The sequence below is a fragment of the Camponotus floridanus genome, unplaced genomic scaffold (genome assembly GCF_003227725.1).
Source record: "Camponotus floridanus strain SB8 unplaced genomic scaffold, Cflo_v7.5 scaffold33, whole genome shotgun sequence".
NCBI lineage: Eukaryota > Metazoa > Arthropoda > Insecta > Hymenoptera > Formicidae > Camponotus > Camponotus floridanus.
The window spans coordinates 1331795-1359170 of record NW_020229470.1 but is presented as its reverse complement, the minus strand read 5'-3'; the positions used below and the strand labels follow the sequence as shown (position 1 = coordinate 1359170).

At 33.8% G+C, this 27376-nt stretch overlaps 2 protein-coding genes across 4 annotated transcripts in view; one reads left to right on the top strand and one right to left on the bottom strand.

The window, feature by feature from the left end:
• LOC105248876 (protein timeless homolog) overlaps nt 1-27376 on the bottom strand; it is a 98422-nt gene that overhangs the window by 50460 nt on the left and 20586 nt on the right. The window lies entirely within an intron of this gene.
• LOC105248853 (insulin-like growth factor-binding protein complex acid labile subunit) lies at nt 9611-14845 on the top strand. The gene has a single exon (XM_011253883.3). It carries the CDS (start codon nt 10240-10242, stop codon nt 12994-12996), a length of 2757 nt encoding a protein of 918 aa, XP_011252185.2. The 5' UTR covers nt 9611-10239; the 3' UTR covers nt 12997-14845.

Sequence of the window (27376 nt, the reverse complement as noted above, 5' to 3'; positions counted from 1 at the left end):
AAATTGTAACTCGGAAGATATATTTTATCTCATATGCACACGATATTGTCTGAGTGATTATATCAAGAAATCTCCGATGTGCAGCAACACAAATGTACGACCGTTTCATTGCTATAAAACGCGTGAAATAAAATAAACGTAACCTGAAACATTGAAAATTATGTCCCAATTCAATTTTTTGTTGTTTCGTTCTACATCTATCTCCGGCTAATATTTAAAAATATCACCGACCGGATTCTCCCTCGTAAAATTACATTTATGCATATAAAATACGATGCAATATTATGCGCTATCAAATATTTCTTTCCGCTTCTTTTTTTCCTTCTCTTTGAGAGAGAAATGTTATAATCAAATATTTCTTTCTCTCTTCCAAACAGAACAGAGATACGATTGTGCGAGAGAATCGCATCAGAGTTATTACCCGGCCGCGTTATCTTATTGTTCATATTTGCAAAATTGCGCTTGACAACTCAATGATATTGTTTCAAAGAAGGACTCGATAATTATGCAAACTCGAATCAATTTCCAAAATCATGTGTAATAATATTACCTCTGTGGCAAAGAAAAAAATATTTGATAAAAATATGAATTATTAATCGGCACAAAATCTCGAACTAATTGATTACATCGATTGTTTTCTATATGTTTCCGAATATTGTTGTTTCGCAGTATCTGCCTTCTAAGCACTTGTGTGAGTCACTTAAAGCTAAGATTTATCTGACGCACGAACAATTCACCATACTCGCCTATTCGAGGACTAACAATGCAGATGTTACTATTGCCAAGCGAATTGCAATGTAGTAACGACATTTAGTTACAACATTCTCGATGTGAGTTGGTTTCGCTATCTGCGTTCCCAGCAACTACCGATAATGCTTTCTCGGAATGTATTAAATGCGATGTGTACTGCATTTGGCGAATGCACACTCCCTACATTACATGGCATATTGCACTACTACTGCGTTATATCTTAACGGCAAAATCTTCGACTAGGATTAAATCGATTTCTCGTCTTAATATATATTACATATTCAGAAATAGGAAGAAACTCGAGTTATAAAAAAAATATCATATCATTTGCCTAAAATTCTTGAAAAAAAATATTTTCTCTCATTTCTCATGTGTAATAAACAAAAGTTGATAAGAAAAAGTGGCGCAATAAAATTACAAAATAAAATTATCGCACAAACTTGACGCATAGATTGTTTGAACGGAACAGAATGAAATTTTCGTATAAACATAAACGATCGATGTGCAATACATTCATTGATAATTTGTTTTCCGTCTTCAATCGGTCGCACTACGAAATACAAGGCAATGCAAATAGCGCAATCTATGTAAATGCGTGAGAACAATGTTACGCGTATTTCCATTTGCTGTACTATTTGCACACTGCCAGGTAACCACCAATGACGCTTTCTCCAAATTGTTCTCAACGTAGCAATTACGCAGCGCCAAACATCACGTTTATATTGTAATTTCCTGCCTATGCACGTAATGGTATAGTAAGAGATACATGTTTGGATTAAGTAAAAGTAATATTTCATCATTAAATTTTGCTTAGGATAAACGCTCAAATTTGTTCAATACTGGATTTTTAGAGAAACATAAAAAGACATACATGTAATATAAAAACAGAGTTATTCTTTGCAAAAAAGGGATAAGATTATTTATTATTAAACAAAAAAATTATGTTTTAATCGGAAGATCGTAGATATAATTTTTGAATGAAGCAACAATAACGTATAAACATTATAACATTATAGCACTGCATCATATAACTTAGGAATCAAGTGAGATTGGCGTGCTAGGTACAAGCTCAAACCACTGGAAACGTGTCCCAAAAGATCCATCAAGTACCCAACGGCCGCGAAATGGCTCTCGACCAATCTACTGCTAAAATCAGGAAACACTCGAATAAGAAGAACAAGCCAACGGTAAAATCTTCCTTACAATTGCATGAATATATTGCAATAATAGAAATATATAATAATATATTACACAAACTACTTCTTCTAGATTTTTATCTGAATATATAACAAAATATAATTATCTTCTACACATATTTATATAAAAGAGCATTTCTCAAACATTTCTAATCTAATCAGATGTAGACATTTTTTTAAGTTTTCTCGCGATATATCGTACACATTCTACATGTAATTGTCCTTTTAATAAAGTAACATTTGATAAAGTAATATTTTAATGAAAAGCTTTTCAAAGTTACAATTTTTTTTAAATGTAAAATTTTAAAGTAAATTTAATTGAAATGCGATATCTTTTAACACAACAATTCAGGATGCATTGTAAAAACAAACTATGGTTTCTTTTTCACAGAATATCGAGCTATGTTCTCATATTAAAAAAAAATAAAGATCATATGCTCGATTCCCTTCACAAAATATTTAATCTCTCTAAAATTTAGTACACTGTAATTATATATTTTTGTTGCTAAACATTTTTCTTTTTTTCTTTCTATATTTATATAATTTGAATAATTATTATATTATAATCATAGTGTTATTTTATAATAATTATTGTTGTACGAATCTCATCGATTAAATTCGAGAATACCGATCAATGAATAAATAACACAAAGTTGTGATTCGACAGAAGTGGGCAAATATATATGTATGTATATTAAAAACGATCAGGAGTTAAGTGCATTTTATACATGGGCCAGAAATATAGCGTCGTTAAAGTCTACTCTAGAGTTTACTGGACGTAATATTCGACCATGTAAAGAGCCAAAAGAAAATGCCTCGGTGCACAGCAAATGGGCGCGGCAATACGAAACGGGAATAATACCCTGTCGTGAGAATTCGATGCCAGCGGCAGCGTTGCATTCAATAGCATGATTCATCCGGTGCTCTCAATTCTACAGATTCTGCTAACGATTGCGGGAGCCGCAAAAATGTAAAATACCAGAAACAGCGAATGCTTGCGAATGAAGAAAAAGAGAAGTCACGAGGCCAGAAAGAGTAGAAACAGTGATTATTACTCGCATGAGAATAGAACTGTGGATGAATAATTAATATAATTTTATATAATATACGTTGAATAATTTTTATGCATGTAAATATAATTTTTATATGAAAAACAATATAAGAATAAAACAAAATAATTGATAAATATTACATAATATAAAATATTCACGATTTTAAAAATTTAAAATACCCTATAACACAAAGTAGAAAGAAATAAGATAATTTTAACGCGTATAAAAATTTTATTTTTGAAATTTAATATTAATATCGTTTTACGTTCAATGAAATATAGAGCTCGATTCATATATCTCTAATACACGGAGGAAATTTAATTTAAAATATTCTTTATTATTTGCATTATTTTAAATAAATATACATTTATAAGACTTATTACTCTTTATCAGACTTTCTGCAACTATGTAGATGCTGCGCATCCCTTACACTGACGTGTCTTCGCGAAACATAGAGAAGAAAGATTCAACTTGTATGCGCGCGTACACGTTTAGCTCTGCAAGAACAGCCCCATACCTTCTGACACACATTTCTCTACGCGACTCGCAGTTTTCCTTTTACCTTCGCCTTTATCTCTGGACCATTCTGCCGGTCCTATTTTATCTAGAGATATCAAATGACCCCCCAGACACCTTTGTTCTCTCTTACTCATCTCCAACCACATTTGTATCTGTCTCGCATTCCGACTGCTCCGAATCGCCCGTATTGCACGTCCTAAAATCTGGACACGCGTTTACTCACAGTTACGTAACAATGTTACATTTATTAATGCTGAGGTTTACTAATTGCCTATTGAGGACATTTATTAATGCTGAGGTTTACTAATTGCCTAATTGAGGTTTACTAACGCCAATATGAGAGACGTCGTAACATTGATTAGATAGAAATTCAAGATATCATGAACCTATCTTGTCCAATTCTTAATATTTTATACTCGATTAATGTTTTTTGAATCAATCTTACAATTAATTTCTGCATTAATAAAAAAGGTATTAATAAATAAAGTATTGATAAATTAATTAACTTTTAAGATAATAAACAGTTTTCAGAATGTAAACAACATTTTTCTTACAATTTAATAACAATCCGGAGATGTCAGTATACGTTACATAAAACAACGATCATCGCCATATTCTAATATTAGACACATTTAATTTTACAAGGTTAATTTGCAAGTTGCGACTTGCCATTCGTCGTTATCTTTTTTTCTACTTGACTTTGTACACCGAGATAGTAGAAATTGCTTCTTGTCCTGTAAAATACACATTAAAATTCCATTTTGGTTACGAAAGTCTGTACGCGCCATATCTCGTTCGAACGAGATCGCGAGGCTACTCTAAAGAAGGATACATCAAAGATACATCTACCCCCACGATAGCAGATTGCAATGGTCATTCGCATTTTCTTCATCCTTAGAAACGACCGAGCGGCTCGATTTCGAGCGGGAGACTAGAAGTTGTATGAACGCGAATAACTACAGCGGGTATAAAAGGATGTGTTATACGGGAGTCAACGTTTACGAGTCAACCCGTTATCGTCCTTGGTCGTGACTTCCTGCCACCACGGTAAACCCTACCTAAAAAAGAGACCTCGACGTGTTCGCCAGCACGTTCTCGTTCCTTTCGTTCCTGTCCAACCGCGTCCTACTTTGAGACCAGGAATTTTCTATTTCCTTGGGTATCGCAAGATCAACGCGAATTCCTGGCATTGATGCCCGAGGAAAAAGAATGCTCTCGACTCTTAAATTGTCTTTATCAATCTTTCAGTAGGTGAGGCGCGTGAGAAATTGACATCGAAAAAACGATCAATGGCGGCGAGCGAAAGCGTGCGTCGCATTTGAATGCTGGACTGCAAAATTAATCATATTTTCGACCTTCAACTTTTTATATGTTATTCGGGATAGATGCTTACGATATAAGTATTCCTTTAAACTTGTGGCGGATTAAATACTCGAGCAAAACAGGAGAAAGACATTGTCTTTCGAATTGTGATTAATTGTGTGTAAATATCCTGAAGACAACTTTCTTGGAAAACTTTCTTTTTTTCTTAAATGTTCCATCGAGAACTTTGAATATTTATAAGAAAGTTGGCTTTGCAGCATTCTTATTGACTGATATTTCCGTTTAAAATATAAATTTATTTGCGAAAACACGCTAAAAATGAAATATATTTGCGATTGTACAGAGAAAGAGCACGCAAGGATTCTATAAAAGGATATGTGCAACATATGTGTAACATATAAACTTTATATTGCATGTATATTCTATTAAATTTTATATAAATTTTGTGAAAAACATAATATTAAAAATCTATATAATTCTGTGAAATTATAGTAAAATATATCATATATAATTTCATCAGTTTGATTATTTGTATTATTAGCAGAATAATATAAATTTATTTCAAATAATTTGTTTCTTATCAAAGTTTTCAAGATTTTTCATTTTTTATTTTTTAAATAAAAACACTAATCAAGATAATTAAATTACACAATTGACTTGTGAAAAACATTACAAAAGTATTCAATAGTAACTCAATAATAGCTCAATTAATAATGTAAACGAGGAACGAAAATAATGCATTTCTCTATAAAAAAAAATTCATGAATAAATCAAAGATTAAATCAAAGTTTCCCTTTTCTTTCACTTTATGTTGTAAAACCGCACCTGAATGCAAAGAGAAAAAATTTAGTGATCCTCGAACAATATTTTCGGGAAAATAACGATCACAATATACCTGTATAAATTTCAATGTTATCTATATCGATAAAAACAGTCTCTCCAACAATCAACCTTAACGAAGACATAAAATACACTGAAAGTGACGGTTATAAAAATATGATACGTGGATTCAATTAACGATAACTTTTTGAAAAAAAAAACTAAAATAAACTTTCTTTTCAAGAAGAACACGTATCAATTTTTTGATATTGAGGGAGAATTATTATTATTTCGCACTTGTCTATCATATATTAATGAGAATCGAGAATAAATAACTTTCATTTTAATCTTGTAGGTCTATATTTTTAAGAATGGATTGATTAATCTCCAGGACTTTCGCAATATTCCAAGGTAAAGAAATGTCAATTGGGGAAGGAACGAGCACACAAAATCAGTGGCGGAAAAAACGGTGGGACTCCACGTGTCTCCAGCACTCTCAATGTCTCTTCGAGTACTTTTCCAGCGTCTCTCGTTTCTTTCTTTCTCTCTCTCTCTCTCTCTTTCCTTCTTCTCTAACAAGAAGAGACATTTGGTGCAGACCATTACCCCAGTCCTGGGTGCCATCGGCCATCAGCAGCGCGTTAAAGCCGCTGCAATTACAAACTCCGACAGTCTCATCCCCTTTATTCCATCCTGTACTCCTTCGTCCTCCTCTCACCATCCATCCCCACGTTCCTTCCACTCTTTCTCTCATTTTCCCTTTTCGAACCCTCGCTCGCTTTTCTCGCTTCGCTCGCGCTACGCCGCCGCTCGCCGGCCCCATTTACATTTGCCCACTACTCTCGTAAAAGTAACTTTGTAACCCGTGCGGGCAGTAGTATCCGAGCCAGGATTCCGTCCTCTATTCCAAGGAAATTACATGTCGGTCGGCACCGCAGGCTCGAAAGAAGATTTCCCTTATCAAGCGCTGCTTCCTTCACCACCCCGACTCGTTCTCCACCGCATACTGAATGTCCACTTACACCTAGCAATCAACCCCTTCTCCGTACAATGATACGCACATAAATAACATACAAAATTTCTAATATGTTTTGTAGATAAATTGCTAGTTTTATGTCTCATTTAGGGCTAATGTCCTTTATCAACGACAATATTATTCGATATTGTGGACAAAAACGAAAAATACATACAACAAACACGAAAAATTCAAACCATGCTAGAATGCTATAATGAAAGATATAGAATATATGTATATTCTTGCACGATTTTATGTTGATGACAAAATTATCCTTCTTTATTTCTCTTAATTTTTAATTGTTGAAATATAAAGAAAAAAATATAATATTATATTTTCTATTATATATTTATATTATAAAAATATATTAAATAATTCTACATATTTCTCTTTCAACAGTTACAACTGCATTATAACCACTTATTGACATATAAAAAATATAATATTAAGTTTATTTAATAATATAAATTATTAAAATAATTATATTCTGCAAGAATATGTTATGCGATGTGTTTCAAATCTTATCTGAACTTTCTAATCGAATGCATCGATTTTCGATATGCTTGAAATGCACTGAGTATTTTAAAATATCAAAAAAAAATGTAGAAATACAAATACACACAGATACACACTTAAATGAGCGAAGAAGTTTGAACATCGCAGCGCATCAGCTAGAGTGCTCCGCGAAAATCGTTTGAAAAGTATTGGAATGGCTGCATGATCACAATGTTTACTCGTACCTCTTGAATGCGACGTATCAACCACTCTGGAAAGTTGGAAATTTCTGGTATTTGGTGAAATTGTCGCATCGCAAATGTCGATCCATCGATATTCTATGGCCGCTTAGAGCGATTAAATCATCGCATGCAACTGCCTGCACCGAAGCGACGTCAGATTTTTCAGGTCAATTTACAGAGCACTTAATCGAGGACGAGCATATGTAGAGTCGATGGTGACACGCGTAATGAATCGTTTACGTATATGAACGAAACAACACGTTTTCAGATAAGCTTTAACTTCTTCGTAAAAAATTTTTATATCCGAAGTATATTAAGAGTGTATTAAATGTAAACTCTTAAGATCGATCTATAAAAATAATGAGCCAAAAATTAAACTGATGAGAATATTATTAACGACAATATAATCATTGATAATTAATTAACAAGATAAATATTATTAATTTATATTATTTAATTTCTTTAATATTATTAATATTATTAATTTCTTTAATATTTGTTTCACATATAACTTATATAATAATTTAAAAATCTAATTAAAATTTAAAGCACGAGATTTGTCTCTCCTACTCATTTTCGCGGTATAATCGCATTTTGTTTTCACGGAATGCAATATTTAAATTTATCACAGCGAAATGCTACGAACTAAAAATCTGTATCATATTTGTGCACGCCAGACACGTTCATTCCAAATCCATCCATGAAATGGACCAGCACATATTTTTCCAGAAGACAGGTGATGATTGTTATTCCGTTCGAGAAGACTCTCTTTAATCGATGATTTATCTCGCGAGGTCAAGTAGATAACCGTTTTAGTTTTTATACTTCTTTCGCGCCAATATCCCACGGTAGCCACGATTACCGTTTCATCGAGCACCGTGGAATCTCTCTTTAAGTCCAGCGGCTCAAACATTTAACTTCCGCGATAATGGTAACGGTGTCAGTGTGATCGGCGATTCGATATAGCATATCGAAAACCGGGTTATACACAGAGATCATTGGTGGTTCGATTGCTAGGTTCAGCAAGTAATACGATGATACCGCAGGGATTACAAACAGAGAGCTACGAATTTATGGTAGTCGAAAACATTCGTATCCTCGACAAACTAGTTAGACTTGGCGTACGTTCATATATGTATGCGTTTTATTTTATAAAGCACGGTGCATTTTTATATAAATGTAAACCGTAATCTTCTTTTACTCGAAATATCGGATGTAATCAGATCGTTCGAGCAGAATCAATGCTTGAAGAAAATATCGGAAATGAAATATTTTCAAAAACACGCTGATATTAAAATATGATTATCCTGCGAAAATGTTAATGAAAGAGGAAACTTGGACTGTTATCCTCTTAAATGTTAAAATAAATTAATCTGGCGAATACAAAAAATTCATGTGAAAAAATATGAGATAAATAAATACCATATTATATACCATAAAATAATATCGCGCTTGGTGTTCAGGATAAGGAGATTTGACCTTCCACCTTATCTCGTGAGAATTGCATCTTTGTACCTCCGTAACCTCGGCACGCGAATCGAATCTAAGAAAACCGACTAGCGACTAAAACTCATGAAACTGCCGGCAAAGTTTTAGTTGGATTAGTAACTTAGTGCGTGCTTATTGTCTTAACGAGTATCTATAATATTTCCGAGAACGTGACCTCTTTGCGGTTGTTCTAAGGATGAGGGTAAGCCACATGCGCTGGCTACTTGGCTAATTGCATTAAATATCCAAGTAAGCGAAACTATATAAGATAACAATTAATTTCTTATTTGCCCTGATACGTGTTCTATTTTATCTCATTATCGTGAGCTATCGACTAGCATGTACAGTAAAATATTTTATCGGTTAAAAAAATCACAAAGGAAGAGAAGGAACTTCTTTCGCAAGAATATTAGGCATTTGTCTATTTCTGACTTCGTTAAAAAGAACGTTAAGAGCAATATGTGCGAAATAGTTGCAATAGAAAAACGATATAATAGATATACTAGATCAAAAAATAAATCCAAATTTCACAGAGAGCACGATTGTAAAAAGCGAGGAAGCCTCGCTAGGCAGTTAGTGAGTTGGCTGATAGCAAGGATAGTTGGTGAAATCGTAGAATACCGGCTCTACGCGTCAGTACGCTGTCAGAGGACGCAAGCGCGCTCGCGCCTCTTATCGAGTTCGAGAGCAAAAGCGACGGCTGCCGGTAGTGGTGGCGAGGGCAATAGTGGTGGTAGTGGTGGTAGTTACATATCCGTACACAGGACTGATATATATATAGAAAGAGAGGGAATATACGTACGGCAAAGAGGGTGAAATGGTTGTAGGTGGCGGCACACAGCCGAGTGTCGGAAGATAGAGGGGAACGAGATGAGGGTGCGAGAGGGAGAGAAGCCAGCGGAAGGGTAGGTAGGTAGGAAGATGAAACGCAGGACAGAGGGGAGGGGAGGAAAGGAGCGACGCGCGGAGGGTGGCGGGTGCAGCTACGAGTCGCGAGCGCCGCAGTGTTTGTCAGTCCTTCGTATGGACATCACGTTCGATGAGACCGATAGTACTTGCCGGTATTGGCATTTCGTATATATATATATATATATATATCGTATATATATATATACATATATATATAATCTATACGTCGCTTTTGGCGGCATCCATCATTGTCGATAGCTACCAACGTCGATCGTGCAACGTCAATTCCGTCCCGTAGATGAACCCGCGGCACGCGTTGTCGCGATTCCCGATATCGTCGTCGTCTCGTCACTTTGCCCGTGAGCAGACGAGCGACGTCGTGAGATCCTCCTGGACAGCGGACGAGATGTGAAGACGTCGCCTTGGAAGCGATGTGGCTTCCGTTAGTGCTGCTCGCCTTGATGGCGAGCGGTTCCGCCTGTCCGGACCTTTGCGAGTGTCATCATCAGAATGGTATCAAGAGCGATTATGCGCCGATTTTGTTAGACGTAACGTGTCGTGGACGCGTACCCGGTCTATCGGAAATACCCATGGGAGTAAGAAGTTTCTCGGTAAACAGCGTCGAGGGAAAGGACATCGGTCTTCTTCTGGACGAACTGGAGAGCGCCGATCTAGTGAACAATTTCGGGATGATCGGTAGTCCGGGTAATAATCTAAAGATGAATGACACATCGGGGAACGATACATCGTCGGAGAAACTTGCGGACTTAGCAACGGCAGAAGCACTGCCGTATCTAATCGAATTTGCGGTGACAAATTGTTCGTTAGTGTCATTTAACACGTCGTGGCGCGGTCTTGAACGCTTGAGGTCGCTGAATTTATCGTGCAACAATTTACCGCGAATAAAGGACACGCTAATGATTCACGTGATGAATCTAAGCGAGCTGACATGCCTGGATTTATCGGACAATTCTTTATCGGATATTAGTGACGATTCTTTTAGGACGCTCATCGGTCTCGTGCGTTTGAGCTTACGTAAAAACGCGATCGGCATGGTGGACGAGAACGCGTTTTGCGGTTTGGACCGGCTGGAATTTCTCGATCTGTCGGACAACAGGTTGGCAGACTTGCCGGATAGCGCGCTCACGCCGTTATATTCCCTGCAGAAACTCGATTTAAGCGGTAACCAGTTACAAGTTTTGGGCGCCAGGTGGTTCGAAAGTCTCGACAGATTGAGAGAACTCGACGTTTCGCGAAATGGATTGGCCAGAGCGGCCTCAGGAACGCTGCAACCGTTACCGGGACTATCTGTTTTGAAACTCGCGGAAAATCCGCTAAAAGAGAGGGATGTATCTCTATTATTGGGTACTGGAAGAAGATTGGAGACGGTAGACGCATCTCGAACTGGACTGGCGAGAGTTCCAGCCGCTTTAACGAGATCAGTCAGGGCGCTCAGACTTGCCGGTAACAAACTGACTACCATTCGCAGCGGCGACTTGGACAGTTATCCCTTGCTACGCATGCTAGATATTGCCGACAATCGTTTGACGGATATCGAAAACGATGCTTTAGGACGATTGGAGGTTTTAGAGGAGCTCGATCTGTCTGGAAACGCACTTTCGAAAGTACCAGGAAGCTTGCCAAGTAGTCTCATGATGCTTAAGCTTCAACGAAACGTGATAACCGCGCTAAAGCTTGACGATCTCAATGGATTGTATAACTTGCAATCGCTAACATTGAACGATAATGACATTAGCGAGATCGAAGTAGGCGCATTCGGTCAACTGCCTCTGCTCACCGAACTGGATCTATCCGATAATCCTATCAAAGCGTTATCAACTAATACTCTAAGTGGGCCGAGTAATCTGGCCAAGCTCCGGATGTCGGGTCTCACATCGCTTCATCGACATCAGGAAGAACAAAGTGATATGGCATTCCCTGTCCCGACCCCGGAGAGACTAATAATGTTAGACGTGTCGCGTAGTCCGGTTCTTGCGGAACAATTATTGGCGGATGACGCTGCACTGTCCGCCTGCAAGAGTCTGGTCGAACTAAATCTTTCGGCGACCAACATCGGTACCGTTAGATCCGATCTCGCGTTTATGCTGCCGCAACTGCGCGTTCTTAAGCTCGGCAAAAACAATTGGAATTGCACGGCGGATCTCTACTGGCTGGGCGAATGGATTAGACAGCACCGCGAATCGAATCAACAATCGAACCAGCCGGCTCGATGTTTCAGTCCGCGGAAATTGGCGGGATTATTTTTGCACGAGCTGCCACCACCGCCGAATTCCATTTCCACGATCACGGAAACCGTCGCGACGACGAGAACTTCGATTACCGTATCTGTCATCTTCACGCTCGAACGTACATCGCCTACTGATCAGTCAAACGTCACAATGTCTTCCAATATTAAAGGTGCGAATTTTCGTCGCAACATCACGGATTCTCCAGAGTTATTTCCCATAAACGCGAAAATGGAATCAAAAATTGAAGGTGACTCGAATGTTCTCTCGTCCACGAAAACCTCCATTACGTCAAAAATGCCAAAAAAGCCACGAATCTACGAGGCGCCGACGTCCTTCCGTAACGTAACGTCGTCAATCACGACGCGAACGAGCAGGGAACCGGGTCGAAAGAGCGATAAAACAAATCGTACCTCGATGGATCAGAATTTAATCAAGCACGTCGTCATCCCCTCGGCTTCTCAAGCACCGCAGGACCCCAAGCTATCCATTATGGGAATGGAAGACGCGGAATCGCATCCGCAAACTTTCGATAATCGGGCCGATGGCGAGACGCGAAAAAACGAAACGAGAAAACTTGCCGCGTCAGGCGTCAGTGAGATTCCTTCGTCGGCGGCGACTTCGCACGTGGAAGGAAAAACGATCGAGAGGTACTCGGACAGAATGGATAATTCGACGAAGGAGAGCGCGGTATCGGACGATTCGAAAACGATAGCGGAGGAATTGAATAGCCGGGCGACCGATTCAGCCGGCGCCAGAGTATCCGAGGCTCTATCCGGTGCTCATCCTGGGATGTTGGTGCTGGTCGGTGCAGCTCTCGGCGCTGTCGCGGCGTTGACCGTCGTCCTTTCGCGAAGAGCAAACGTGCATCGGACGGATCGGTATCATCGCCACGAAAACATCGAGGTGCACACTCTCACACCTACCGCAGAGCTTTGGTGACCCGAGTCGGAATATGTTCGTCTGTTCGAAAGGGACAGGCAATTGGACATCGAGAATCGCGATCGAGAAACATCGTCGACGCTGCCTCAACAATCACGAAGAAAGTCACAGCTGATCGACGTGTGTTTGAAAAAAATTTTCAAGTAACAAGCGCAATATGTCGCTGATGAAAAGTGTGCATCTTGTTATTGTGACGGGATCTAAATGGATCTGCCGAGCACGATAACTGAAGTGTTAATCAGAAAGTTGGAAGCATCGTCCTGACTGCGGAAACCACTGAGAAGAGAACGGGCGACTAAACGTCGAAGTTGGGAACGAGATACTCCGCCGAGTTAATCCGTATCGCTTCGGAAACCGCCAATATGTTGCGGATCACGAGGTGCAATATCTAAAAATAATAAATTATTCAATCGATAATTTAAATCTTCTGTAAATAATAAAGAGAAAGGCAGATAATATTGTCGAGAGATTACCGAGAATTTAAAATTCATAATCGGAGAAAGATATTCATACACAGATATAAATAAAAAATAGTGTTATTTACAAAATCAGTTTCTGTAATCATGTATCTGGCTTATTTTTTGTAAATCATGAATAACCAAGTAAATTCATCTCAATGTCGATATCGGTATAGTTTATCGGTGAAAATTATCCGACGATAGCACTATACAAACTTCATCAACAGCGGAGATACAAGCGTCAAGCGTTGTAACCAAGACGTTAAAAGCACGAACGAGGATCACCGCGCCGTTTCATATAGATTTTGACATGTATAAACACATCCAGAGCTGCAAATACACATATGCGAAAAATACAGGACACGTACTATAAACTAAAAACTCGGGGAAAAAGCTGCGTGCGAAAAATTCGACACAATTTTGAATCATACATCGCGGCTGATCAATGCCGCGTGAGACTTTCTTGATAATAAATGCCAATTATAAAAAAAAACGCACAAATGCGAAAATAACTAAATGAGGTAATATGCGCGAAAAATCGTAATCCAAAATTCTCGACATTAGTGTTTAATGTTTTCTGACATCTTCGGTATCGCACACGTGTCATAATCGAGTGACAATATTCACGAGTAAGCGGGCTTATCGATTTAAATAATTGGCTTAATCAGACCGATAAATTGGACATAGTGACAATAATAATGGTTACATGCCGCGTTTCGAGAGCTTGACTCTTCGCGGCACGCTCAATTCCTGAGAAGACTATATTGTGACTGAAATAAAAAATAAAGTGCGAGTGTAATAAAAATAGGAAGAGAGCATAAGGTTAGCAAAAGATAGAAAAACGTGAACGTGGTAGAGAAACAGGTAGGCCAGCGCCAAAATAATGCAGAATGTAGGAGAAGGTGGGAAAAGAGTGCGAAAAATTTGCGGTTTCAAATAGTATGCTTGAACGATAAAACTAGATGCCGGAAGCGAGAGCGAAACTGTTAAGCGAAAGAACTTTTATCGAACGATATGTGTGTGTGTGTGTGTGTGTGTGTATGTGCGAAAAATCGAGTGTGTAAGAGAACGAGAGAAAGAAAAAGAAAGAATGATAATCCAAAAAACCATTCTTGAAACGATGCAGCCAAACGGGATGTACAGAAATATTGCTTCCATACTTAATTCCACTAAGCTTGGTAAGCTGTCAAGACTTCTTAATAAATACAAAAAAGAAGAAAGAATACATACGAGAGAAAGAGAGAGATATAGAGAGTGTGTGTGTGTGTGAGAGAGAGAGAGAGAAAGAACGAAAGAACAGATAGACAAATAGCGAAGAAGCTAAATATTATCTTTCTTAAAATAACCAGTGTCAAAATACCGCTATAATAATAAACCGATGTACAAAGATGCATCTTCGTCTTCCTCTTTACCTACGTATATTTTTTTGTTTTTGATATTTTTTGCACATAAAAGAATGATATATAATGCAATATTTCATAATATACAAAAGAATATTCATATAAATATTCTTGAGAAACTATGCTGGAGAAAAAGAGAGATATACATTTTATTTTATATAATAATGGGCACACACACATATATTATAAAAATATATATATTATTTTCTTGCTACTATAAACAGCATAAACGTAATTTTAAAAAATAATTCTAGCCATAATATATTCTTTTATGTTGATTTTCAATGAGTTAGGCGATATATATACATATTAATTCCTATTATTTCTTTAGTTTTCATGAAAGATAAATATCGAGGTACCACCGGTCTATAATTGGAACTATCAATACATCCAGTAGGTAAGTACAATAAATTAATGTTAATTATTTTATATGTAATACATATATTTCTATATTACAATCTCAAATATGTCATATTTTATCTCGACTAATAAAGTTGTCAAAATTATGTTCCTCCGCGTTTCAATGTCAGAAATATTATTGTCGTGCCTGACATTTTTTTGTTTTAAAACATTCAATTGAAATATTTGTTAAAAATAAAATTATTCTTAATTATTTATTCTTAAATCAACATATCAAAACAAATTAATTAAAAAAGACTTTCGTAATAATTAAAAAAGTATTATTTTTTCTATTAGAAAATAAATGTTATTTCCAAGTCTTTTTTCTGCTTTATTAAATTAAATTTTAATTGTTTAATAAAGCTATTATTAGATAGATATATATAAATAATATTCTGAATAAATATTTATTGTTCTCTCTGGAAAGATAAACAAAACCGCCTGCATATATAGTGTTTATCTTTTTTTTTGCAAGATTTTGATTTTAATCAGATCCATGTCAGATTCCCTACAACTTATCGTACACTTATCGTACATACTTATCGTACGTTAATTAAAGCAAAATAAACACTCTTATATCGTATTCATTATAATCTCATTAATTCCAATGATAACTAGCAAAAATTTCTTTTGTTCGTAATTAATTCTTCCATGATACAGAAATTCAAATACAACGAAAAAAATAATCAATTAAATATAAATAAAATAATTTTAATAATTTTTTATAACTACAAGATGAGCCAGAAAAGTGATCGTTTTTTAAAATATTAATAGATTTTACTGCAGAATTATCTAAGGCGCTAAAGATCCGTTGCTAAATTGCAAGATCTCGAATTTACACAAATGTAATTTTGTAGATAATTTAAAGCATTGCCCTTTTACCATAGCCGGCGGGAAAATTTCCGAACAACGATAATAATAACGAGTCGAGATGGCAATAAGGAAAAACGATACCTAAGAAGTATATTGAGTACGATTCTGTAAGATGGGCAACCTTGGGCCTCAGTTTAAATTTTCTATAAAACAACTCATCGTGCAACTAGGAAATTTAATCACCGTATAGCGACCCTCGGTTCACCCCGAAGCTACGGAATTGGCAAATTCAGTAACATCTTGCAGAAGTTCGTTATCCCTTGCTCTCCTCTGTGCAAGTCGGTTTACCAAGACGCCTGTACTATTTCGTAATATTAACTTCATCGATGAAAAATAGAATTCAGTTTGGAACTCATCTGCATATATCGATTCTAGTACAATTGTTCTCTTTATATGCGAATACTGTATGGTGCATGTTATTGCACTCAAATGGCCAGTGATTGAGCAGAAAAATCATCAAAAATAAAAAAAAGGAGTAGAGAAAAATATATCGCAAATTAACCTATGCGTATAGATAATACTGACAACAGCATAGACAATATTACAGTTTCTCGTAAAAAACATTAAACAAGTAAATTTGTAAAAATAAAGCAAATATCTCTCAAATAGAATACTGCTAAAATAAAATAAAAAATAAAAGCAGTAAAAATTTATCCAATAACATATAATTATAATGCTATATTATATATATGCTCTCCGAAATAATAAATACATTATAAAAAATTATATACATATAGAAAATTATATAAATAAAGAAATATATATATGTATATATATCTTTATTTATTTATTTATTAAATTATAATTATAATTATATAATTTGATATTTTTTAACAACATTTCGTATTTTAAATCTTGAACTTGGTTAGAATTTTAATTGCACTTGTACCGCATCACTTTGTATTGACATATGCAATAAAAAGTATATTGCAATTTCGAACTCAATTGCACATCGATCCCAACACAATTACTCTTTTCCCATCGGGAGATTGCAAGCTACATTGTTACAATGCAATATATGCCAATCATTATAGTACAGAAGTGCGCACGTGAAAAGATTAGTACTCATCTTCTACATGAATAATAGCAGAAATGTGAAATATGCAATGAATAAGATTATTTTGCATACAAATAAAAAAATTATTCTAATTTTTCAGATGTTCTGTAATACATGTGAAATAATAAAAAAAATTACATATATATATTTTTTTCTTATAATGTATTTATTATTTCGGAGAGCATCTCTCTTTCTTATTTATCTCTTATTTTTAAATTATTTACAGCAAATTTCCGAAATTGCTTAATAACGGAAACAAATTTTTTTGTTTTTAATAATCTTAACAAATACTTGACTACGTATAAAATGTTTCGTAGGTGAATATGGTGTAAAGCACTTTGTACACAAGTACCTTTGATTAAATGTACATAATTATGTACGCTGTGGTAACGCAGTAGCGTTTCCCACAAACAGAAAGATATTTTGTTACGCAAATTGGTCTACGAATTCATTTGTAGAATTGTTTCGTAAATGGCAAATTCGATCAACCTACTTACCGTCCTTTGCGTTCTAATTTATTATTCATAAATTCAACAGCTTGATAAACATGCATTTTCTAAATTTATGCGTACACTGTCTATCTGTTTTATCTTTTAACTATTCAACAATTATTTGCAACAAAAAGACAAATTATTAATTGTCCCATAATCCAAATTAACTTTAACAAACTTTGCTAAATTTAAACTACGTTTTCTCAGAATGAAATATGTGGCGAAATACACAAAGCATTCCTCGTAACATTAATTCTAATAGAATCGAAATTAATATCAAAATAATGTAAAAATAAAAAATTCTAGAAGCAAACGCGAAAGATTCTAGAAGTCTTAAAAATATATATTACATTGAAAAGCGTTAAAAATATTGTATTTTTTCAAAATATACATTTCAAAACATACATTTTTAATAAAACATATATATTTTTATATTTTTTAATATTTATTAATATTTGTGAAACTTGTATTATAAATATTATTTTCATGAATAATTAATACTTAAAAATCATGAAAGATATTTTGTATATAAATACAACAAAAAGTACCTGACTCGAATCAATTATCCATTATTAGAGATAGAGTTAGCTGAACTAATCCTTACGACCGACACAGAAGCACGAATGTTTGCCGTTTCAGCTAGATAGTAAGAGAAACGTAACTCTCTCTCTGAACACAGTAGCATTGATCGAGAGCCACGTCCTCTATGACACTTTCTGTACAAAGGAGAGAGCACCGACACGACGCTAAGGTAAACTAGGTCTTCATGGTAGGAGAAGCAGAGATCCTCTTCATCTCCGATCACCGCAAACCGCCACCCTTCTCGTTGTGCTCTTTCCGATCGTACGTTCCGCAAGCTTTGTGGTCGTTTTATTTGTTTTCAGTCTCATCCTGTGTTTCTTTCCACGGAATTTTACAATGATCTAATATTAACTAACATTTACATAATTAGTACGTCAAAAATATATCTCTAATTTTTATTAACAGAAGGAGCGTAGGCCTCAAAATGATTAACAATCTTCATTCAATTTAGAAACAACTTCTAATTATTCTAATATTCGAATCTATCTAAAAAAAAACAATACGATATATTGTATATACAGAATTCATATATAATAATAAAAAAAAAGTTTTTGAAATAAACTAGAAAAAAAATATTTAGCAATAAAATACGAAAATATATATTTTATACAATAATACTTCTGCAAATGCGTCTCATTCAGAAAATTTATAGGGATACATTTGAAATAAAATACGAGTAAGACAATTGGAGAAAAAAAAGAGGATTTTTGCGCTGGCCATGTAGAAAGAAAATTCCTACTACAATACTGGAACTTTATGTTAGTTTTACTAATTTCGCAAACGTTTATTTCGTTTTAAAACTTTTTTTAGTTAGTAAAAGTTTTTTTTATGGCTTCACTATTTTTTTTTAATATAAAAATATGCAAGTTAATCATACAAGCCAATAGTACGCCTTAGATAAAAATTATTGAAGTAACTTTTATCTTCTCTAACTTGTTCTAAAGAGAAACACAAAAAAGTAAGCGCGCTAATAATAATAATAATAACAAAGAGAGATATCCACGATAGCGATGCTCCGTTTCGATGAAAAATATTGCATGAAAAATTTTGATATATTATAATTTAGATATATATTAATTATCGCAATATTTTATCACAATTATCCAGCAAGAGTCGAAAAATCGAAATTCAGATTTTTACATTTATAGTACTGTAGGAAATTTTATTAATTAAATAAATGTACGCGTAATAGTCAATAGCATTTTGTATGCATATTTTAATCGCATATATGTCAACCGCGTGTGTGACAGATAAATGTAAATTCCTCCTTCCTGAATATGCAATGTTTCAAAAGCTTGCCTGCGCCAACGATCGTTACTTTCTACTATACTTTTTAGAAATGATTGACGAGCTCAAGCGCCGAGGCTCTGGAAAATAATTAGCTATACTAATTGACTCCATTATTTACACGGAAATAATCTTACCATCCCCGACTAAAAATTTAAATTACAATGACGGCTTCAAAGGGAGACTCGCATAGATACATAGACGTTCATATTCGTACGTAGTGATGGTAAAATTGCTCTGTTGACTGTTAGAATAATTGAAATGAATCGTTGTGGAAATACCTTTTTTATATCTTTTTGTTTCACCTGTCTTTTAACTAGTATCGAGAATTATAGGTATAGAGATAAATCCCGTTTCGCTAATGTTTAAAAGGTTCAAATTGCTTGATTAATGCGCGCATTTTGTTTCATATAGTGCTAAAAATATATATTCATTTATTTTAAGGAATTATTTCATTATCTTTATCTTTATTGCAACTTTTTTATGTTATTATTTATTCCAATATTATATTAGTTTATTTATTACTTATTCTAATAGTAGTTTAATAGTACGTTATTGTTAATATATTATATTTTTTTCAACAGAACGATATATCAGTACAAATAAAAAAATATTTCTCTTTTTTCGATTTATGCTACAATATATTAAAAATTCATCAAAATCGGAAAAGAACATTTACAATATTTTTCTTATCAGTTAATAAAATTAATGATTTCATACCTTTTTACAGAAACATTTATTACATCCAGATTAAGCAGCCCGATTTTTCACCACTTTATTAATGGATTATTAGCATTACTATGAAAAAAAGATGATTGTAACGAGCATTTCAACATATATTGTTCCATATATGCCTGTAATTTAAATAGCGACTACGCTTACAACAGTGATTCCATTAACCACAGATTTACTGTCACGTACACGATTTTATCGGATAGAGTATTCGAAACACTTTATGCTTTTGACCTTTGTATACTACATACTAAAACACATTTGTGTTTTTATTACACTTTTCACATTGTGACGTAAATTGCTGCTATGAATTAGCAGTAATGCAATTTTGGAATATTAATAACTGTATTGGAGTAAATGATTTATATTTTAGAAAAGAGAATAATAACAATTTCAATTGAATTTTAGATATAGATATTTAAATTTGAAATAACAATCTCTCAAAAAATTTTCTGATACATATTGTCCAGCACTATCAGAATAATTTCACGCCTTCGTGCTGAGATTTGATCCGGCGTTTTTTTCGCAGTGAATGCAACTGCTGCCGTCTGTTAAATTGCGGCGAGCCACGAAAAATACGCACGGTCAATCGATTTATTCCCTCGTATATTTCAGGATTACGAAAGTCCGAGGTCGGAATCTCCAGGAATATTTACGACCTGACCTGCCCAACGATACATCAAGTGATAAAACCAGGCGAATCGACTTTTTTTTTAATATCGAGCACTGAAGAGTGCCGAATACAAATAAAGATTGCACCAAATTCCAAAATGATACACATGATTCATATACCATATGTACTTATATGTCGTTTAAAATAAATCACAGATTGTTGTATGCATAAAACAAAAAAAGGCAGTAATATTGATTCATTTATTTTTAAGAAACAAGGTGCGCATGCACATTATATAAGATTTTCGTTTTTATTTCTATTGTACTACTTTACTGCCATGCTTAAAAAAATAAATATATATAAAAGTTATTCGCAGAAATCTATTTTCTTTTTTTTTTTTTTTGGAACTATAAGGATTATAAAAACTCGCAAAAATTATATAATTTTTAAAATAAAGTTAAATTTATATATATATATATATATATATATATATATATATAACACATATGTATATAAAAGTATACATACATAATATTTCGTTTTGTGAAAAAAGATAAGAACATAATTAAATATGATAGCTATCACACACAAATTTCCGTTTTTCGGGCTTATAGAACTTGCGATTATTGCCTTAATAGTGAAATGCTCGAAATGGTTATTCTCGTACATCTAAAGTACTTTCTCGATTTAAGTACCTAGGATTATATGAATGGTTTTACTGCATTTATAACTCTATATTTCAGATTAGAATATGCATAAAGAAGAAAGTTCGAAATTGAAGATAATGCATAGAATATTCGCAGATACAATTGATTTTTTAACTAATTATATAATTACGTGAATCAATTAAAGAAATTATTAAAGAAAGATATTGCATTAATTTCATAAATAAGTTATTATTTCTCAGATATTTTTAATCTAATGTTTTTTTGACTTTAATATTATTATATGAATTTAGCAAACAACTCATTTTTTAGAGCTGAAAAAATTCTCTCTTAGATAATATATTGCTCTATTAAATTCATAAAACAAAAAATTCATGAAATATATGTTTATACCAGCAAAAACGTACAACATTTAACACAAAACATTTGTAGTTTACTGTTAGATTATAAAAATCATTTGTATATTTGAAGAAAATGTATCACACACATTTTCATTATTATTAAGATATTGTAAAACAATTAAAGTTTGCGAAAATTTTTTAATATGTCGTATAATTTAACAATAAAACGAATAAAAACGAATCATTTTATTTTGATGTAAGACTTAATGCATGTTACGAAAATGAAAGAAAGATATTAAATCTTATCCAATTATTCTATTAATGTGAAAAAGTTTACATTCGTTTCTTAAAAAGAAATAGAAAATGTTATTTGTTATTAGAATCGGTATTGGCGTGGAGATATTATTCGCTCGCGCATCCCTTGCGACAAAAACGAGTCTGCAGGGGACGAGTATAAATTCGACGCAGACACTGCGAAAACAGGGCACGAAAAAAGTATACAAAATATTCGTGTATATGTTATAAATATAACTTCCACGATACATTAGGTAAACTCGAGGAGATGCAACTGTATTTCCCAAAGTAGAGAAATAAGAGGCACAGAAATTTCATAATAACGAAAGTTTTTTCGCAACTCACCACCCATACGATAAGTTTGAAACTAATTTTAATGAAAATATAATAAAATGGTAAAGTTCTACAAGGAAATAGCATTTGCAGTATTTTTCTTCATAAAAAATTTAAACTATAAAATATTATAATATTATTTATAAAAAATTATATATATGAAGTATTAATTCAAACACTAAATCGATCTATTATATATAAAATGACGCTCCCTCTTTTTATTAATTCATTCACTTGAAACAGTAATTTATATTGTATTAGTATATGACAAAAGGATGAAAATAATATTTTACTTTTATTTTAACAAATAAATTACGGATAATACTCTTTTCATTCTTTCTCTCTTCCATCTTCTTTTAGTTTCATCATTAAAAGATATCCCTCATTTATCCCGTACCACAATTATCCGGATTGACTTTGTGTACGCTCACATGTGCCATAAAAGTTTATAGTTTCTAAGCCACGAGGAATAGCCCTGGCAATGAAGAAATATGAGATAGAATCTTGTCAAGAAGAATTTTCCGTAATGGGTGAAACGGAAAATCGCAAAGCTTCATCCGAGACTTCGTAACTCCCTCACGTCTCTGTTTTAAGCCATCTTCATGGTGGACGGTCTTTACAATTTCCCGAATTGTGGATCAGATTAAAGTAAAGCTCTGCAATAGTTTTGCAGTTTTTTTTTTCATGTCGTGATATATATATATTTTTTGCCCTCAAGCACTTACTCATAATAAAAGATTACATAAACATTTTATGCACTCTCGAAGTCTCATCAATTGTAGCGTAGCTTTGATTGTTGTTTAAATCATTGCAAAAATCCAATCGTTGCGAGTAAGAGGTGCGATGTGGCTGTCCAATTAATACTTTGCACGCTGGAGAGCGACAAATTTCAATTTGAAAGCGTCTCTTTGATTCTGTATTCGATTATAGAAAACCTTTAGAGTACGAAGCTGATACGCGGACAAACAGCTATTGAAGAAAATGGTGGATGAATGGCATATACTCGTAGAATTTCCAGAAAGATCCTTTGTCAAGGAGACCCCGCCGCTGTTTGGCGCAAACATCCGCGAAAGGTGGGCGACATCAAAGGCAACACAGATAATTGGTTCGAGCTGTGCCAAAGCGGCACGGTGCGACAGGTGAAGATTGCGGGATTACGTAGGTGCAGTCTACAAACGCATCACGAAGGAGAAATTTCGTCCTGGTAACTGGCGATATCGTGTGCACGTGTATGTGTGCGTGCGTGTGTATGTTTATTTATAGGATTTTGCTCTTAGCCGGCGCCGAATATCTGATCTCGCTGATTCCGGATAGCGCGGCGAAAACAGTTACAAAGGATAATTGAAACGGTAATAAAAAAATCAATTTTTTCGATCGCGCTTCAGGTATTATCATATTAATTATCGTGTCTTTTGAGCGGATAAATCGAGAAAGTCGATAGCGGAAGTTTTCCCGACAAGTTTTTTCGAAGTCACGTCATCAATTAAACTTTTTGAGCTTAGCTCTTAAAACTCCAAGTATACGATTAAAATCCTTCAAAATGCGAATATTCAATAAGTAATTTGATAAACTATTTGAAAATTCTAAATCGCATGATATTTAATCGCTATTATAAAGTATTATCTAAGATAAAAACTTCGTTTTTTAATCCAATTCAGATAAAGATTCGAATGGATTAAGAAGATCTTCTACTTAAAAGCACAATTACAAGCGTAAAATTATCACTCTTTGCCGTTTTTACCACGAAAACCATTCTCTCCCGGAAAAGAGGGATTATCTAACCAAATCTAGACCAAATGAGTTTCTTTTTCACCTCTTTTCGTTATTGCGTTACCACACACACATTTCGCCAGCCTTGACTTCTAATGGGACTTTCTAAGTCGCTCGTTCAATCTTAAGATCTCGGCGCCAATCCGTCCGTCCCCCAAAAACCATAATAACATTTTTTACATCCCTCTGAGGTTTCCTCTTTTCTTTTTAATTTACATACAATTTCGCAGTGAACCTACCGTTCAGTGTACAACTTCTTTCAGCTTCTGGACATAATCAAGGATCCCAAGGATAAGTAACGTCAAAAGAAGTGCTTGGCTTCAATATTCAGAGTAATTCTCTCATAAAAGCGAAAATATATATATACATGTAATGAAAAAGTAGATTTAATATTATTTTTTAACCGTTTACATATTAAATTTTTATTTAAATAAATAATCTGTCAAAGTGTAACGAGAAATGCATTACTTTAAATGCAAAAAGATTTATCTGGTATATTTATATATATAAGAAATATCAGCATTTAATAACTTGTCAGATGCAGAGCTCTCTCTTAAAAACTCTCTGTCTCAGCAAAGTGAACATTTTCAAATATTTGTAAGTCATAAACGTTTAATGGAAAAAAAATATACTTATTCTTGAAATTTCAAATATGAAAACAATTCGTAAAAAAGAATCTTCAGATGATACACCGATACGCTTGCTATGCAAATAATAATATTTTCGATGCACCAAACGCAATATCAGGATATTTCACGATTCCGTCGCGAATACAGCCTGGATGAAATTTTAGGAGAGACAACTGTGCGTCTGTGCCAGATTTTATCAGATTCTCTCTTTCCATCTATATTCTATAAAAAAAGGGAGCCACGCTTTATTCGACCCGCCGCACGAAGATTATGGGGGATAGAAGCGGAAAGCAGACGTCTGCTTATTGACAGCTCGTCATTGATTTTCTGCCAAATCGGACGAATCACCGTTCGTCGGCTTAACGAGTTGCCCTGGTGACTTTCGCTGACATCTCTTCACGGTTCACAAAAGCGTCATTTTCCTTCTTTTTAATGCCGTTTGCGAAAATCGCCAATATTTTAATGATTTACAAAGCAGAGAGTCTGTGAGAGAGAAGCGTTTAAAAAAAATAATCAATGTAAAATTATGTACTTCTGGAGATATATGAGACAAAAATTTAATCTTTATAAAAAAAAGATTCATTTTTATATTATTTTATATATAATTTTTCTATATATTTCTGTATTGTATTAACTATATTATACGATTTTAATTACTGTTGCACTCAGATAGAGTCGCGTCGACTTAACTACAATTTCCAGCTAATGAAATTATTCCCGTGAGAAATGAGGGAGAAGGAGGTACACACGTAAAGAAAGTGAAATTACTGTGCCAAGGATGCGCCTATCGGAGATTTCTTACTTTATGGATCAGGTCGCGTACTTTCCGGAAATTTATTCCATGCAGTAAAACTGCTCCCGCGCTAAAGTCCCACGATGGCAAGTATCCAAGATCGGAAAGTCGTTATTCAGCCCATAAATTAACATTCGCGGTTACTTACATGCGATGCATCGTACTTTTCGAAGAACGGGAATTCTTCGCAGATAAGGCAATACCGCCTTGCTTATGAAAATATATGATCGCGTTATCCGATAGTTAATGATAAAGCTTACCAATGTAACGTGAGTTTCCTTAGAAATTGCATTTATATATAAAAAAGTAACAAAATAGTATCATAATGTCTTATATATTTCTAATATATGCAAGAAAATAAACAAAGAAAATAAAAGTATAGTTATAGCATTAATATATATCTAGAAGATACATATTAATATTTGGATTAATCAATATATTTTTTATAAAAAGTTCCTAATCTTTTACTAATTTAAATATCAATTAATACAATTAATAAATCAAATTTAAATAGACATTACATTTAAAAATGACTCTATTTTTAGTTTGATTTTATTTAACATTATTTTCTAACATCAGAATATTTGATCAATTTAATTTAGTATCTTTTATGCGTTATCAGCATTTCATAAAAATATTCGAATTGAAAATATTACGTGCGGTTATTTGAGATTCACAAAGAAGAACCAATTTCTCATATTGACTCAAATGAATTTCTCCAGGATATCATTAACTACGCAAATGTCTTTAGAAAATAATGTTAGTCGCATCTACGCTCAAAAGGAGTGCATTATCTCTCTGCAATGTAATTCCGTTTCAATATAGATCATCCAGGATGGTGACCTACATTATCATTTATCCTTTGCTTTTATTACAAGACGGTGGATCGTGATAAAAAAAGCACTGTTTCATTCTCGTATCAGAATTTTAACTTTGTCCTCTCATCTTAGTATCCTTTCAACGAAATAGTATTGCGTTGGACAAAGATATGCATTTAAATTTATCTCACGTTGTTTCGCGAAGATGAGAACATAATTCTGTCGAGAAGTCATTAAGATGTACTTCCTTTCAAGGCACGCCAGCTAATAACGTAGTTTAAATAACACCGCGCGGTATTCTGTAATAAGTTCAGTTAAAGGTGTAATATGTCCAACGAATGATTCTAATTAATACAATCTACAAGCGTAATACTGTAACATATCACACAATTTTAATCTTCTAAAATATAAGAAAATTGCAAAAAAGTAATAATATATGAAATTTTCATAAACATTTTTCCATTTAAAATTAAAAAGAAAACTTTAATTTTCAAGTAAAAAGCTAAATTTAATAATTTTTTAAACAATAACTTTAGACACTAATTAATTAAGCTTTAATTTTAAAAAATTGTGAGTAATAATTAAAATTTCCTAATAATACATATCAGCTGATATTGATTTACAGTGATATTTGCACATAAAAAATCATTTAAAAAAATAACTATCATATATTGAAAAAAAGGAAGATTTTATTTGAATATGTGAATTTAAAAATTTACTAAAAATTAATACTTTTTAAATTAATTCATTTTCGTACTTTATTTTTTAATAAGAACTTTTCTGCGTTGTAAAATAATCTCGATAACGCATCAATGAATAATATCAATAACAAAAAATTGTCACCA